General features: G+C 54.0%; 2 protein-coding genes across 2 annotated transcripts; both read right to left on the bottom strand.

Moving 5' to 3' along the window:
• Positions 1-115: 115 nt before the first annotated feature.
• On the bottom strand, positions 116-11,079 carry PINK1 (PTEN induced kinase 1). The gene is made up of 8 exons (XM_075773483.1): positions 10,727-11,079; positions 8,750-9,061; positions 7,663-7,766; positions 5,535-5,717; positions 4,481-4,644; positions 3,095-3,222; positions 1,726-1,962; positions 116-1,323 (listed from the first exon to the last, which is right to left on the bottom strand). The coding sequence occupies exons 1-8, from the start codon at positions 11,030-11,032 to the stop codon at positions 1,063-1,065; spliced, it is 1,695 nt and encodes a 564-aa protein (XP_075629598.1). The 5' UTR covers positions 11,033-11,079; the 3' UTR covers positions 116-1,062.
• A 1,636-nt stretch (positions 11,080-12,715) lies between these two features.
• On the bottom strand, positions 12,716-15,306 carry CDA (cytidine deaminase). Its single transcript, XM_075773028.1, has 4 exons — positions 15,030-15,306; positions 14,559-14,670; positions 14,246-14,303; positions 12,716-13,542 (listed from the first exon to the last, which is right to left on the bottom strand). The coding sequence occupies exons 1-4, from the start codon at positions 15,202-15,204 to the stop codon at positions 13,429-13,431; spliced, it is 459 nt and encodes a 152-aa protein (XP_075629143.1). The 5' UTR covers positions 15,205-15,306; the 3' UTR covers positions 12,716-13,428.
• Positions 15,307-16,391: the final 1,085 nt, after the last annotated feature.

Consider the following 16,391-nt stretch of genomic DNA (forward strand, 5'->3'; position numbering starts at 1 on the left):
GGGAAACTCCACTTGGAATAAAATAACGTGTTTTGGACTGGAAAGAGCCTCCGCAGCCTAAAGCCTGGATCCCGTGAACAGAGATGAACTAGATTTAGAGAACCCACTCAGTGGCAGAGCTTAATCTGCAATTTATTGTGCAACAAGCAGAAGTAACTTTCTCCCCGAGTTCCTCTAAACATTTACAGACATAAAATCGAATTATGTTTTCATAAACACGACCTGTCCTCCCTGACCAAAGGATTAATGGTTCAACAGAAAAAACAGGTAGGTAAACCAGAAGAGCATTGCACTCAACTCTTTCAGCAGGCACCGCCGCTCAGCCCGGTTTCGTTCGCAGTATTATCTCTAACCAGACACGGTTTGACTCGGCCTTGGACCCTGCGGCAGCAGTCGCTGCACAAATACAACGGTCAAAAAATCAATGTAAGTGTGTTTGGGGTTCGTCGTATTCGCGCTATTTGGCGTACGACCAGCTAGGTACGTAACGGCGCGTTATCGTAAGAAGCGAGCGGCTCCTGACGCTCACCTCGCCAGGCAGCACCTCACTAGGAGGTGTCATTTTATAGCAAGATCCGTCTGCAGCTGCAGAGGAAGATCATCGTAAGACCGCTGCCAGTTTCCCTAAGAATTGAAAGATGGCACGGCCCTTTGTCAGCTCAGCTTTCTTGGCGAATTGTTTAAATCCATGATGCTTCTGTGTAAAGTGCAGCCAGACAGTGCCTCCTCCCACACACCCCTCTTCTGAAAAGGAACTTGCTTCATTCAACACACGACTTAGAGGTCAATTAAGAATTCCCAAACATAAGCAAAACCAACCACGTACCTCAGGACACCTGCAAGGTCCCCAAACCCTCACCAAGAGAGTAATGAAGCAAGGGCATTTCCTCTAGCACGGAGAGAAAAGCAGAGTGGACTAATGCTTGCTAGAGATAAACTCAACTTCTTAAATACAGGCCTGCAGTTTTGTTCCCTAAAGCACTACAGGACTCCAGGCAGACAGAAAAACGCCTTTAGAAATGCTGTTTATCTATCGCACGGCCATGTCCCACACAGTACTCTTCACCCAGACCGGCTTCTCCAGGCCAGCAACAGGAATATTGCTGTCCAGAGGTCTTCATACTCGAGGTTTGCCAAAAAGCACATCTTCATTTTGGTTTCTACCCGGCTTTTATCCACCAGTCTGTCCATGAGCAAAGCGGCCGCAGACTGGCAGAGAAGCCAGGCAATCATCTGGTCGGGTTTCAGGGTCTTGGACGCTAGAACACTTTCACCCCAGAGGCTTAGGTGAAGCACATTAGCGGCAACTCTAGCAGACAATCTCTGCAAAAGGAAGGAGAGGGAGGATTAGCTGATCCTGCTGCAATCCTGTCACATCGCTAGCATGTAGTATCTGCATTACTAAGAGTCCCCCAGGCCTCCTCTGAGGTACCACAGTACCTGTGATTAAAAAAAAAACAAACCCTCTTTGTGACTATTAATATCGGGCAACTGCATGTAACCCCCCAATTCAAGGTCCAGTCCCCAACGCATCTGCTGAAGTCCCTGAAACTATTCTGTAACCCACGCGAGAGGCCGCACCGTACTTCAGCAAAGACCTTTGATCGTTATCTGGACTGCAACGATATCTTGATTACACTCCTGCACCCTCCAGGACGAAATTCTCTACAAGCAGTACTCCCAAAGACCGGTTAGCTGACTTTGTCAAGACAAGAAGTTTCTTACCTTGTTGGGATCCCTCTGAAGTAGCATTTTTATCACTTGTTTCACCTCAAGGGGCACGTGATCAGGCAGGCTTGGCAGCTGGTCTTCACGGTAACTTCTGCTTTCCAGAGTCGAGTCCCCGTGGCCGTAGAAAGGATTGGCCAGGCCAAGAATTTCATAGGCGATTGCCCCGACAGCCCAAGCATCAGCTTTACTGTAGTTGATCACCGTGCCTGGACCAGGCGACGCCGTGATCACCTGCCACAGAGACGAGGATGTTCAAATAAACAGCTCTAGTGCAGGCTCTGTGCTAAAACTAATTTTCAAGGGTCAAGTCAGTACTTCTGCTGTAATAAACAAAGAGACTGAGACCAAAGCTAGGTTGCATCTAAATCTCTGGTGTAAATATTCCCCCCTACGCCTTCGGCACTGCTAGGCTCACCAGGACGCTGGGAGGAGTTTGGTCATTGTGCCTAGGCTTTAATTGTTGCCCCCGACCAGTATTCACAGTCCCGAGGGCTATTTCACTCTGGGATTTTGGATAGACAGGAGACGGGCAGATGACCGATCAAGACTGCACCAGCACTTAAGCAACGCAAGGCAAGGTGCTCCAGGTCAAGCGGATGGTTAAGGGTGCCTTCGTTTTTATTACGGTTATCATCAGAGAAATAAAAAGGAAATGCAAAGAATTTCACAACCACCTTGAACTTCACCCAAAAAACTACTGTCGCTACACAAGGACTGCCGCATAAACGTCTTTAATAGCTACATAGAAAGGGGCCTGAGAAAAGACCAAAAAGCAAACGTTTTTGTGGGAAAGGTCAATTCTGCCTCAAAACACCAACTGATTACATTTCACCTTTTCACACTCAAGGTCTCTGTTCAACAACTGCTCAGCACAGGTCTGAAGAGAACTTCTTTAGTAGCACAGAGATGTTTAGCAAGCATAACGCAAGTTAGGACATGGACCTCCTACGCCACTTTAGGGGACAGGGCTCTCCATGACAGAGCATAGAGTGAGATTAGTTACGCAGTAACCAGCTATGGGCACTGCCTGGCCTGACCGAGTTACGTCAGTAAACAGGAATGGGTAGAAAAAGATCGATCTGATCGCAGAAGCTTTCAGCAGGTATTACTGTGACCACACACCAGCAGAGGCCACGTAAGTGTGCATGCTGTAAGTAACGGTGCATGCGTGTGGGGGAAGGCTCAGGGACAAATCAGAGCAAGGGGATGTGCACGCACGCCCTCCGCTGCTTCTAGGCCTAATCCCACCCTTTTTCAAGCTCCTGTCCCAGCCTGCACCGCAGCTGGGGCTGAAACATTTTAGTCCCGACAGCAGGACAAGCAGACAACCAGCAACACAAACCATGACTGCAGGGGGATTTACCTCGGGTGCCATCAGACAGCCGTTGCCGCCCCGATCCACATAAGAGCTGGTGAAAGGCAGTCTCAAGCCGATGTTTTCATCTGCCAAACAGCAACCGAAGTCCGTGATCACCAGCCAGGGGCAGCCAGCTGCGAACGACACGAGGCTAGCAGAGTTAGCGTTCAGTTTCGGATGACCTGGCTGTATTAGACACCACGACACACGGACACCAGAGACAGCCTGCAGGAACAATCTCAAAACCCCCAGGAATCAGCACAACCACACGCTGTTTTTCTGCTTCTCCTCTGTATTATTAGGTGAAATATCGGTTTTATTACAAGAAAACTTGTTGTTCCGTTTCCTCTTTAGAGGATATTATGGCTCCCCATGGAACGTGTGTCTCACAAAATGTCGTGGATACCATAAAACCGAAGACACGTAAGGTTAGAGACTCATCTGTGGTGAAGGAACATACACTTCCCCCCCCCGCCCCGCTTTGTTTTTATCTACAGCAAAAACTATCAACATATAGATATATACTTAGCTATAGCAAAAGGCTGGAGAAACTTTGCGTTAGTTAATAGTTCTTGTCTGGATGACAAATCAAACATTGCAAAGTAGAATCACTACTTCTCCAGACTCTGATACGGAAAAATCGATGCTTTAGATCATTCCTAACCACATTCAGCATCGCTCCAGAGCAGCTTTTCCATCAAGAAACGAAGGATGGCATTAGTATCGCTGAAAACCTTCCACAGCTGCTGTACCGAGACCTTTAATTACACAGATCTGGCTGCCTGCTACTGTTTCCTGCCCATTCAAATCTCAATCACACTGAAAAAGAGCTCAGGTAATTAAAATCTCAGTTAGAGATGCTGACAGGAGAACGAGTCGATGAAAACGCTGCTTTTGGCTTTAACACCGTCGGTTCCCTTGCCTTCCAACGGATGTCTCATCATCCCAGGGTGCAGCACTATTAACCTGACCGAGAGGTGGGATTTTAAGAACCGCCCTGTGCTATCTGGCTACTGAGAGACGACAGAGCCAAGAGCCTGAAGCATCATCAGTGTGCCATTACTATATGCCCATCTGCTCCAGCCAACGCTCGCCGTGCTCGTGCAATGCATCACCTTAGCACTACTCTGCGTCTCTCCATCTGATTACAGCGCAAGGCTCCTTTCAAGTCCGTTTTAATGATCCCAAACCTGAGGCACACACAGACAGGATAAATTACTTCCCCAGTGCTGCAGTGACAGCAAGTGGTAAGCTAAAAACTAAACCGGAGATTCTTGAAAGGGTTTGATGCTTGTTTTTCCCCCCAAACGCCTGGGTAGGACTTCCCCAAATACTGCCTGCCTCACTGCTGTGCATGACTTAATTGGCACTTATACTCAGCGATCTACGTACCAGAATCAAATTCAACCAGGATGTTGTCAGACTTCAGGTCTCTGTGTGCTATTCCATGTCGAACGAGATGGTCCACGCCTTCCAAGAGCTGTAAAATCATCATCGTGGAGAGACAAACATCCGGACTGCTCTCCCTCAGATACTGGCGCAGGGTGCACGGATAACTAGGAAACAAGGAAAACCTCTGAATTAGCATCCTGGAAGCTTATCGCTCGCGGTTCAACCTCAGTGCCGTCTGGCTGGGGATACTGCACGCTTCTGTGTGCCAAATTATTCCTGACCTCTGTGACGTCTTCCCACCTCCCAGCCTCAACCTGACACCGCTCCCCTGTCTGCAGCTCTCAAATCCTCTGCTTTGCAACAACACCCACCACTGAATTTTTGGTGCTCTCACCCGAGTTCGACAACTGTGAATAAAATAAGCCCCTTAAACAGCATGGCGAAGGGCTCCAGCTATACAGGTTTTTATGTACCAGTGTTATATTTTGCATGAAAGAGGAGGCAGATTAATAATGCAGATCATACGAGCAAAATAAGATGTGCTAACCAGGAGAAAGAACATATTCTTGAAATACAGAGAGGACCGAGCACTTCTCCAGACGCAGGTAGGACAAAAGACTGGGAAACAGAACACACTTTTATGTCAGTGCCACAGCAATATCCATTCAAAACCAAAACCCAACTGAGAAAGCCAGAGATGCCGAGCACTACTAAATCTCATTACTGATCCTACTCCGTCTCTAGCGGCGTGTTCAGACTAGGGGTGTGAAGCTCAGACTTAGAAGGGCAGACAAATGGGGATAAGCTCCACGTTTCTTACTGTAATGTGGGGTGATTTTAAAATAAAGAACGGATTGTCGTCACTGTTGAACATGAGTTAAAATCTCAAGGGCTTGGAACGGGCCTTAGGAGGCGTTTCCAGGAGTGTACTCTGCTTTTTGGCAGCAGCCCAGGCCAAATCGTTGCAAGGACCCATGCAGGAGCAGAAGACACGGTCCCGCTGGGCAGTGTTACAAAAAGCCCGAGTCACATTAACAAGCTTCTCTCTACCTACTTCTTCATCACCAAGAAGAGCGTGCGGCTGTGACCGATCCCTCTGGGATTCAGGCTTAACGGAAGAACATCGGGATAGTCTGTGAAGGCTCCGGGCAGCAAAGGGACAGAGGATGTGAATGCTCGGATCACCTGGATTATATTCGGATGAGGCTGCAACTTCTTCCTCCCAAAGACAGGTTTTCTGCACAAAAGTACAGATACCACAGATTACATCAGAACTGACGAGGAGATTGATGTATCACAGACACATCTCTGTTATTTCTGAAATTACTTTTCATTAATACGGCCCGTCTTCCCCACCGAAGAGTTCCAAAGCAATGTGCAAACACGTTTATCCTGCAGTGAAAACCTTATTAGAGAGAGCATTAAGGCTGCCCAGTACAGATTACAGGACTGCACACGAAGCAAGCATTCAAATGTTCACATCCTGGAAACCATTCGGTTCGAAAGAGCGGGGACAGCAACCTCCCTGTCCTCACAATTTCCTAAGCGGCGCCTCGGCCCAGCGTTTCCCACGTTGATGCAGAGCACCCACAGCCTGAGCAGATCCACCGCAGCAGCAGGCAAGTCCCAGCACTTTCTCTGGAACTCAAAATCTACCCCAGCACTTCCCGAACTATCATCAAGGCAATGCCGTCTGCTGATACACCAGCGGAGTGTACACAAACCACGACTTTACCTGTGTGGCTAGAAGGACTGCGTTGCAACTGGATTTCCCTATATATGACGGTCGAACAGGAAATACTGTGCTGCAAATGAAGCTTTGCTGGAAACCTTGACACTTAACACGCAGCCTTTAATTTTATTCCAGCCCTACTAGCCCTTCCATGCTGCTAACAAAGGCAGAGCTAGTCACAGGCTGCTTCTCCATTCAGAAAAAACTACAACGGCTTTAGAGAAAAAAAACCAAACACAATTACTTTGTTAGACCTAAAATAAAGGTCAGCTTCACACTAGGCATATCAATTTAGACCCTCTATTTTACAGCGCTGGCAGGAAGCACTCACTACAATGAAAGGCAGGTTACCTATCTGTATTTGCAAAACAGATCTCTCTCCCTCCTGAATGTCAAATATCCCTTTGGCTGCTCTGTTGCATTCTCAGCTAGCGATGTACCACACAGCATTCATTATTCATTTGTACTGGCAGCTGAGATGTATTTGAAATTTAAATCAGACAATCTGGATTGCGGACTCCATTGTTTCAATTCAAACAAAAAGGCACATTTCTTAACAAAAGCTCACTCGAGGTAATTTAAAAGTTTCTGTGCAATTTTCCACCTTCATGCTGTTTGCGCGCTTCTCACTCGGGTGAAAAGGTGGGAACTGAGTCATTTTCCATTTTCTTTCTCGCCGCTTTCCCTGCGCCAGAAGAGTTTCCACCTCCCCGCCCAGCACCCATTCTACAACCAAACCAGTTCTAAAACAGTACAGTCAAATTGCATTACAGATAAATTGTTTGATGTTTAATACAGTCAAGTTGTTACCAATTGTGGGTGTATATTTCTGTAATTAAAAAGCTCCGTGAGGCACAATTTAAGCGATGTTTAAGCAGAAGTAGCTCCTTCCAGCCTTTAACTCTGCAGATATCAACTCATTTTAGATGTGGGGACACTAAGGCATGGGGCACAGTCACCCATCGGACCCCAAATGGTCCCAAATTTTTGGCGTACCCTTCTGACACCCTTCTGGACCATGCCATCCGAGCCGGTACAGCCTAGCTGTAGGTACTCCCTGCACGCCAACGAGCTGTGCTGCAATCTGCTCCTCAGAGTAAACAAGACTGTGTTAAATCACTATTTGACCAGCGGTATTGCTACGCAGTTTCCTAACTGTGCTGGAGAAAAGCACGCCGGAAGAAAAACCCCCAAGGCAGCCAGCAGCCCATCCCTGCGTGATGTTTGAGGTGTGCAGCACTTCTGAAGGCGCCGTTGTTTAAACAAAACACACGCACATGCCTCCTGAGCTATTAATAATCGCAAGGCTTCGTTTTTATCTGCTTTCAGGGACTATTACAGAAACCTCTGGCCATCTCCTTAACACTACAGACGTGCTGCAAAATTAACTGACGGATAAAATTAACATGTCACCACTTTAGAACCACTGCGATTTCCATCGTGACCGTACCTGCGGCCAGAGACGGCTCCGTATTCTCCAGCCAAGGCAAGTCTTGTGGCTGGAACAAGCTCTCGGCCCATAGCATCGAGGATGGCTTCACTTGACGAACCAGCCTGCAACAGCAATCACACACCACACTGACTCGCGCTCCAAAACCATCCAGCCTCAACACAAACTGAAAGCAGATAAATCCTGACGCTGGCACTGTATCTGGAGTTAGATCAATCAAGACTAGATCAACAGGACTCCCTTCTCTGCTTTGAAAATTGGGAAAGGCAATTAACTACTTAAAGAATTTACCAACGGACGTGGCAAAGTCTTTACTTGCAGAAAGAAATTCGTTTGTCTCTTTAAATGCATCCTCGACCGTTAGCTATTTGTTAACACTTATTTTCAACCTTAAAACCTGACTGGAAAAGCCCACAGCTACATGCCAGAGTATTTCTGGAGCCTAAGGGATTTCCAATGCTGACATTTTGGAAGACTCTCTTAGAATATCCACTTGTCACACTGAATGCCACAAAACCTCTTCAATGGGAAAAGCCATGTGTTTTTTTTTTTTTTAAACGTGGAATAGCCACATTGAGGAGTTGGATCAGCAGATCCCGGGCCGGGAAACACCAGCGCAGGTCTCACACATTCACTTCATGCAAAGGGACCCAGCACGCATGTTACTGCCCCACCCCGTGACCGCTGACTCGCACCTCGGCCGCACTTTGCAGAAGAAAATCGATCGCTGTCCTGACACTGACAAGGACACCGATTCCTAAAGCACTGGAGTGGCGGGTTTCCATTTCTTACACCTTGCCATTACAGCCAGCTTCGGAAAAGCTTTTCTGCCAGAAACATCACGTCCATCACCACCACCAGCAGCACCACCAGCTCTCAATGCCAGTTCCAGAGGAATGATGAACGCTAATTACCTTGCTCTGGGACTGCTCACTAACAATTGATGTCTCCAATGTCACATATCAACAGCTTTGTTTTGACAAACTCATTGCACGCTACATAATTAGCGCTTTCGACACTGAAGCATTAAACATTTCAGCCAAGCTTTCCAAGTGACAGACAAGGAGATTAAGAACCGACTCCTTACCGAAATGTTCCACATCATTTTGATAGCTAACGGGAAACCCTCTTTTGGTTGGTGTTTCTCTACGGGCTCCTCTTCAGCTGCCTGTGAAGCCGAGCCACGATCCTGCTGCATGGCTGGCTCCTGCCCTGCGAGACGGCTGCTTTCTGCACACCCCCGACAATCACGAGAGAAAGGAATAGCTGCTTCGTACACAGCAGCGCTGCAGCCCTTTCCGATGGGTTGGCCGATGAGATACTCTTCCAGCTTGAAGCCCTGCCAGCGGAACGAGCTCAGGGGATCTTTCTGCGGCTTGTTCTTTCCGACAAACAATGTCTGAAAGGAATAAGAAATGACAACGATTAAAAAAAACCCGCTCGGTTATTTGAGACTTCTCAACGAAGGAGAAGTTTAAGCAGTATTACACGTCCCATTGGGTTGGTCCAACTCGAAAGCCACAATCGGGCTCTAACCGTTATGGCTCAAATCGCTGTAACCACAGGGAAAATAATTTGCAGACTGTATATCTTTGTCTGAAACAATTACCCTGAAAACAGTCTTTACCAAAGGTGCCCTTTCTGAGGGTGCTGTAGATGCTGGGGAAGAGGAGGAATGGGAAGGGGGGGTCGCTTGCTCATCAAAAATATAAGTATGTTATGTAAAGACAAGTCTAACTAAATACTTCTAAAAAGATATGCACTATTACACTTTTCTCCCCCTCCATAAATAAACCAGGCAAATAGCATTTAAACCAAAATCCAATTAAGAGCAACAACAGATGGAAAAACAATGCCCTGAGCTTTTGTGGCAGCTGAGTATGAGTTGGTCAGTTAGACAAAGAGTGAATCACTGATGGGAGAAAGATCTGGGGGAGGAAATTGAAAAAAAGATAAGAGAAAACAAAGCACAGGAGGGCTGGAGTTCAACCACAGCATTCACAATACTACAGGTCTGGTGGTGCCACAGCTGTCACCTGGACCGATACAACCAAGCGCACTTCTCCATGAGCAACAACCCTGATGCGCCGGTGGCCGCCCTGGGGATGCGCCCCGTGGCAAAGGGACACAGATTCAGGGACAGTGGAAGGGGGAAGACAGCAGATTTAACTACCCAGCCAGGGCAAGGGAAAGTATCCTGAGAAACTTCAGGGAAAGGCAGAATCTCCGTGGGAATGTGTTTGTCTGTTGGTTAGTGGGGCAGGTGACAGCTGGCTCTGAACACCAAAGGTCTATTTTTACCCATGAAACATGTGCAGTACCGGCCGTCCCCGGTGCCCTGCCAGCATGGCCTGGCCCAGCCATGCAGGGCCCCGTCTGCCTCAGGGAGAGGGGATGGACCTGGGGGCTCGACGGCAGCCTCCTGGGACACGAGACCCCTGTCACCAGGGCCCTGACCCCCTTCCCTTTGTGGGGGACAGGGACTGAGGGGCTCCCCACAGTGAAGACCCCCCTGATACCTGCTTTAGGGTGGTGAGGGGCTGCTAACTGAGAAACTTCCCCAGTGCCCTATTTTTGGGGAGGAAGAGGTGTCTGTGGGGCTGCCCGCAGCAGTCCCCTTTGGGGACGTGCCTGAGGGATGCTCAGAGCAGTTCCCCCTGACTTCCTCGGGGGGAGATGGGGAGGTGGACCTGAGGGGCTCCCCCAGCAATGACCCGCTGTGCTCTTCATGGGGGATGTCTGAGGGGCTCCCCACTGCAAGGATCCCCCCTCCCCTTCACAGAGGGTGCCTGAGGGGCTCCCCAGAACAAGGATCCCCCCCTCCCCTTCACGGGAGGTGCCTGAGGGGCTCCCCAGAACAAGGATCCCCCCCTCCCCTTCACAGAGGGTGCCGGAGGGGCTCCCCACAGCAAGGATCCCCCCTCCCCTTCACGGGAGGTGCCTGAGGGGCTCCCCAGAACAAGGATCCCCCCCTCCCCTTCACAGAGGGCTCCCGAAGGGGCTCCCCAGAGGGAGGCCCGGGCCTGCGGGTCCCGCAGCAGCCCCCCCCGAGGGGACGCCGCACCTGGATGTGGCGGCACGCCGCCTCGGCCCGTCGCTGCTCCTCCAGGCGCGGCTCCACCAGCCCCAGCGCCACGGCCAGCGCCAAGCAGGCCCCGCCGCGGCCCCGCCGAGCCACGGACGCCAGCCCGCAGGCCGGCCCGCGCAGGAAGAGGCGGCGGGCGGCCGGCAGCCAGGACAGCCACGGCCGCCACGGCGAGGGCGGCGGGTCGGGCCGGGGCTCGGGCCGGGGCTCGGGCCGGGGGGCGCGGGGCGGGCGGCAGCGCGGCAGCAGGCGCAGGGCCCGGGCCAGCAGCAGCCGCACCGCCATGGCCGCCACCGCCTCAGCGCGACGGGGCCGCTGCGGCTCAGGGGGCGGGGCCGCGGCGGGGCGTCACACGCGCGCGGCGGGACGCCACGCCCCCACGCTACGGGGCGCGCGGCGGGCAGGGCACGAGCCGGGCAGGGCACGAGCCGGGCAGGGCACGAGCCGGGCAGGGCACGGTGGTGAACGGGGCGGGGGACGGGCGGGAGGTGGCTGGGGACAGCGAGCGGGACGGGACGGCCCGGGGCAGTGATCGGTACGGGACGGCCCGGGGCAGTGATCGGTACGGCCTGGGGCAATGCAGGACACAGCCCGGTGCAATGCAGGACACAGCCTGGTGCACAGCCCGGTGCAATGATCGGCACAGCCCCGTGCAATGCTGGGTACGGCCGGGACACGGCCAGGGACACAGCCCAGTGCACAGCCCGGAGCAGCGCAGGGCACGGCCTGGGACACGGCTGGGCACGGCCAGGGCACGGCCCGGTGCAATGCAGGGTACGGCCAGAGTACGGACCAGTGCAATGCGGGGTATGGCCCAGGGCACGGCCCGGTGCAATGCGGGGTACAGCCAGGGCACGGCCTGGGACATGGCAGGGTACGGCCAGGGTATGGCCCGGGACACAGCTGGGCACGGCCAGGGTACGGCCCGGTGCAATGCGGGGTACGGCCAGGGTACGGACCAGCGCAATGCGGGGTATGGCCCAGGGCACGGCCTGAGGCACGGCAGGGTACAGCCAGGGTACGGCCCGGTGCACAGCGGGGCACTACCCTGCACATGGCTTGTGCACAGCCCAGCGCACGGCCCGACGTGGAGCAGAGCCCTGGGCACGGTTTGTGCACGGCCCGGCGCACAGCAGGGCCCGGAGCAGGACAGAGCCCCGTGCAGTGCAGGGCACGGCTGGGGACACGGCTGGGGACACGGCTGGGGACACGGCTGGGGGGCACGGCTGGGGGACACGGCTGGGGACATGGCTGGGGGACATGGCTGGGGGACACGGCTGGGGGGCACGGCTGGGGACACGGCTGGGGACACGGCTGGGGGCACGGCTGGGGGGCACGGCTGGGGGGCACGGCTGGGGACACGGCTGGGGACACGGCTGGGGACACGGCTGGGGGCACGGCTGGGGGGCACGGCTGGGGACATGGCTGGGGACACGGCTGGGGACACGGCTGGGGACACGGCTGGGGGACACGGCTGGGGACACGGCTGGGGGCACGGCTGGGGACACGGCTGGGGGACATGGCTGGGGACACGGCTGGGGGGCACGGCTGGGGGGCACGGCTGGGGACACGGCTGGGGACACGGCTGGGGGACACGGCTGGGGGGCACGGCTGGGGACACGGCTGGGGACACGGCTGGGGACACGGCTGGGGGACACGGCTGGGGACACGGCTGGGGACACGGCTGGGGACACGGCTGGGGGACACGGCTGGGGACACGGCTGGGGGGCACGGCTGGGGACATGGCTGGGGACACGGCTGGGGACATGGCTGGGGACACGGCTGGGGAGAGCAGGAACACGCTGGCTGTGCGGGCAGCTCTGCCCTGCCCAGGCTCTGGGCCGCACAGTGTCCTGGTCGTGTCCTGCCCGCACAGCCAGCGTGTTCCTGCCCTGCGTGGCAGCGGGGCAGCCCGGGGGGCCCCGCTTCCCGTTCCCCGTGATTCATCATCTGCTGCAACCTCAGGAGGTGAACCAGGACTGCTTTTATTTCGCTTGGGCGTAGGCAGTAACACCCAGCCCAGCGCTGTTTGGGAAGTGTAATGCATTCGTTTTTCATTGTGCGTAATTAAATTAATAGTACAATCAGCAAACGGCATTGCTCTGGAGACAAAAAAACTCTCCAAAAATTCCTCACCCTCTTCATCCCCGCAAATGGAATAAAAGCGAGAAAAACAAGCCGGAGAGAAATGAGAAAAGGACACGCTCAGCATGATAACCGTCCGGTTCCAGCAAATCGCCTAACCTGAACTGGCTTATTAATAATCTCTGGGGTCGATGGAGCCTTTCTTTTTTGCTGAAGAATTCAGCATTTTCCCAAGCAATGATTTTGCGTTATTCAGGAGTGGTTTCTGTACCAACGAGCCTGAGCTTGAGCTGTGCATCAAACCCTTGTCTGTCTGTGAACTTCCCCCCCTCAACTACAGCAATATCTGGACACTTTTTTTTGCCGAAGAACAGGGAATTTCTATGATTTGATTTCGCCATTTCCCCAGGGTGAGGTGGGGCCAGCATCTGCAATCAGCGCTGAATCAGAAGATGAGTGAGAGGAACGGGTAACTTAACACTATAACTGCATTTCCCATCGCATCGTCCCCAAAAAGCCGCTTACACACCAGGAAAATTGGGGAAAACCATCCTCCCCTGCCGCCAAAGGGCGAAGGCCGGCGACGGCCGCGCTGCTCACGCCTTCTTCAGGTCCTCGGGGCCGAAGGAGAGCGGCAGCAGCTCCTCCAGCCTCTTGACGATATAGGTGCCGTCCGCTTTGGTCAGGTAGACGTCCCAGTCCGTGCCGAACTGGGGGAGAAGAGGGGAGAGAAGTGCCCGATGCAAAACCTGCGCTTCTTCCTTAAATTACTTAAATAATCCTTTTTTTTTTTTTTTTTGACTGGGTTTGCGGGGAGCATCCCCCTCTATTGTGTGTATTTGGGGGCAGCTTTTCAGCATCACCTCCCCCAGGGGTATTTGGGGCTCAGATCCTGTGGGTTTGCCCCCCCCCCGCCCACGGTGAGCCCCAGTGCTTCCGAACCTGCCAAACCCGGCCTTCCAGCTGAGCCCCACGACCCGTTAAATATTAACCGCCCAAAAAACGGTGCCAGGGTGCCCGCAGGGAGGAGGGAGGCGAGAGCAGGATGGCTCCGCAAGGACCTCGGCTTTTGCAGGAACCCCCCCACCATCACCCCATTTTCAGGCTTGGACGACAGCTTTGGGGTCAAACTCTGCACCCGGCAGCTCCGGGGAGGAATAAAACCCCCCCGGCGAGGGCGAGTTAATGGGTTACCGCCGGGCACCCGCTCCCTGCGACAGGGAGGAACGTCCCTTTCCCGGTGGATAACGCCATTCGAGGTGCCCGGAGCTGGCTCGGGCTGGGGACGAGGGGGGTCGCAACCCTTCCCCACCCCCTTTGCACCTCTGGGTGTTTCAGGGGGAGATGCCGGAGGGTCAGGAGTTGGGGGGGGGGTGGTGTCAGGAAACACGGGGTCCCCACGTGAGCCATCACCTCTCTCATCACTTGTCTGCAGGCACCACAGGGTGTGATGAAGTGGTCCCCCATGTCACTGCCAAAGGAGAAGGGCACAGAGCTCAGTCTCGGGTCGGGGGACACACCCCCCCCCCCCCCCCGCAGAAGCCCTTCACGCACCAGTCAATAAAGAGCCACGACAGATTCTCCCCCCCCCAAAATCCCTCCAAAAACACATGCAAAAACCCGCCTCCCCCCAAAAAAACCTCACCCCAACCTGCCCCTTGGGCGCACGGGGGGGGGGGGGGGTTTCCCGCTGGCCCCCCTGGCCCGTCCCTCGCCGTGCCCTTACCTGGCGATGGCCATGGCCCTGAAGCTGGTGTGCCCCTCCGAGATGGCTTTCTGGATGGCGGTGCGCTCGGCGCACACCCCCAGGCTGTAGCAGGCGTTCTCCACGTTGCACCCTGCGGGGAAGCACCCGGCACCCGCTCAGTCACCCCGAACCCCGGCCGGCTTCCCTCCGGGTGATTTTTTTGGGGAGGATTTAGCAAAGAAAAGCCATTTTCCACGTGTGCCGCCCGATCCTGGGCTCTCATCAACACGTTCCCCACTTCCCCTATTTATTTTCCCGTATTTTCCCATCCGCCACGGTCTTTCGGCTCGCTCTGGGATGGCGGCTGCCAAGAAGCAGCCCGGAGCGGGGTGGGGTGGAGAACCAGCACCCTATGCCAATCCCGCTGCACCCCCACGCGTGGTCAAAAAGTTGCAGGGGGGGACCCCAAAAACCCAAGGTAGGGGGGGGGGTCGCACAGCCCTGACTTACCGGAGAAGATCTCCCCGCCGGCGGTGAGCAGCGCGGCGCCCACCGGGAAGCGGCTGTAGGGGCAATAGGCGCAGTTTTTGGCCTCCCGGCTACGGCGCAGCAGGAGCTGCAGGTGCTGGCCCTGGGGGTGGCCCGGGGGGACAGGGGGGACCGGACGCTGCCCGTCGCCCTCCATGCCTGCGCCTGCCCGCCCTGCCCGCTGACGCCGCGGTTAAATATTTCCTCGCCTGGAAAAATAGGTTGGCCGGCCCTGCCGGGATAACGCCCCGGCGTGCGGCCGAACCCCGGGAAGCATCCCTGGGGCAGCTCTGACCCCCCCACCGCATCGGGCCCACATCCCCTCCCCGCTTGCTGTCTCATTTTTCCCAACTTCTCCTTTTTTTTTTTTTTTTTTTTTTTTTTTACCTCCTCCTTTCTCTTGTCCCGGCAGAATGTTTTTTTTTGCCACCGCCTCAGTGGTTTGTTTTTTTTTTTCTTTCCTCCCCGGTTGAAAACTGGTTGTGCGGCTCCACGGGAAAATGTCATTAATTCACTCTTGGGGGGGGGAGGAAACAACAGCTCCTGATCAGTGAGATCAAAAGAAATAAATCAATTGCATTGAAAACAGAAAAAAAAGAAATAAAACACATTTTCCTGGGTCTTTTACTACCAGCTGCTAGGCAGCAGGGAAAGTTGGAGGAGAACAGAGGTGATAAAAGCTCGTTTCGGGATGCTCTCGTGCCACTCGAGCCCAAATTCGGTTCGGCCGGTGCTTCCATGGGAATCAGCCCACGTGGGGTAAAGGGCTCCCAGGATGCCGGGCTGATCAGCAAATTGCTCTTTAATTAAAGATCTTTTTTTTTTTCCCCCTTGCTGGAGGAGCTTACTGCCCCATTTTCCAGCTGAAGGAAGAATGTCACAGCCCCTGTTCACTTATCGCTGGGATTTTTGTCGTTTGCTGGATTTTGGGAGGATTTTTGAGCTTACCCACCGGTTTTGCCAGCAAATTTTGGCACCGGGTCGCGGCTGACGAGCCACGACAGGCTGGGACGCAGCGCCTGAACTGGCCGCAGCCTCTGAGGTGGTGTAAACGCCAGGAGCCGAGAACGGAGCGAGAGGACCGCAGGCACCCAAGAAACCAAAGCCGGGATCAGTATTGTCCAGGGGGATAACCGGGCAACCCACCTCCCTTGTGCCGTGCGGGTGCTTGTTCACCCTGGAACCTAATGATGACAGCTACTTGCAAGAGCAGTCAGTCGAGGCGATAGGCAGCTAGAGGAGGGATTGGCAGCCCTGAATCAGCTCAGAACCCTTTTTTCAGCTTTCCAAGTGCAAATCCTGGTTGTTTTCCCATCTAAAATGAGCCGCAGACGCTGCTGTGCC

This window comes from Balearica regulorum, chromosome 21, assembly GCF_011004875.1.
Source record: "Balearica regulorum gibbericeps isolate bBalReg1 chromosome 21, bBalReg1.pri, whole genome shotgun sequence".
NCBI classification, from domain to species: Eukaryota; Metazoa; Chordata; class Aves; order Gruiformes; family Gruidae; genus Balearica; species Balearica regulorum.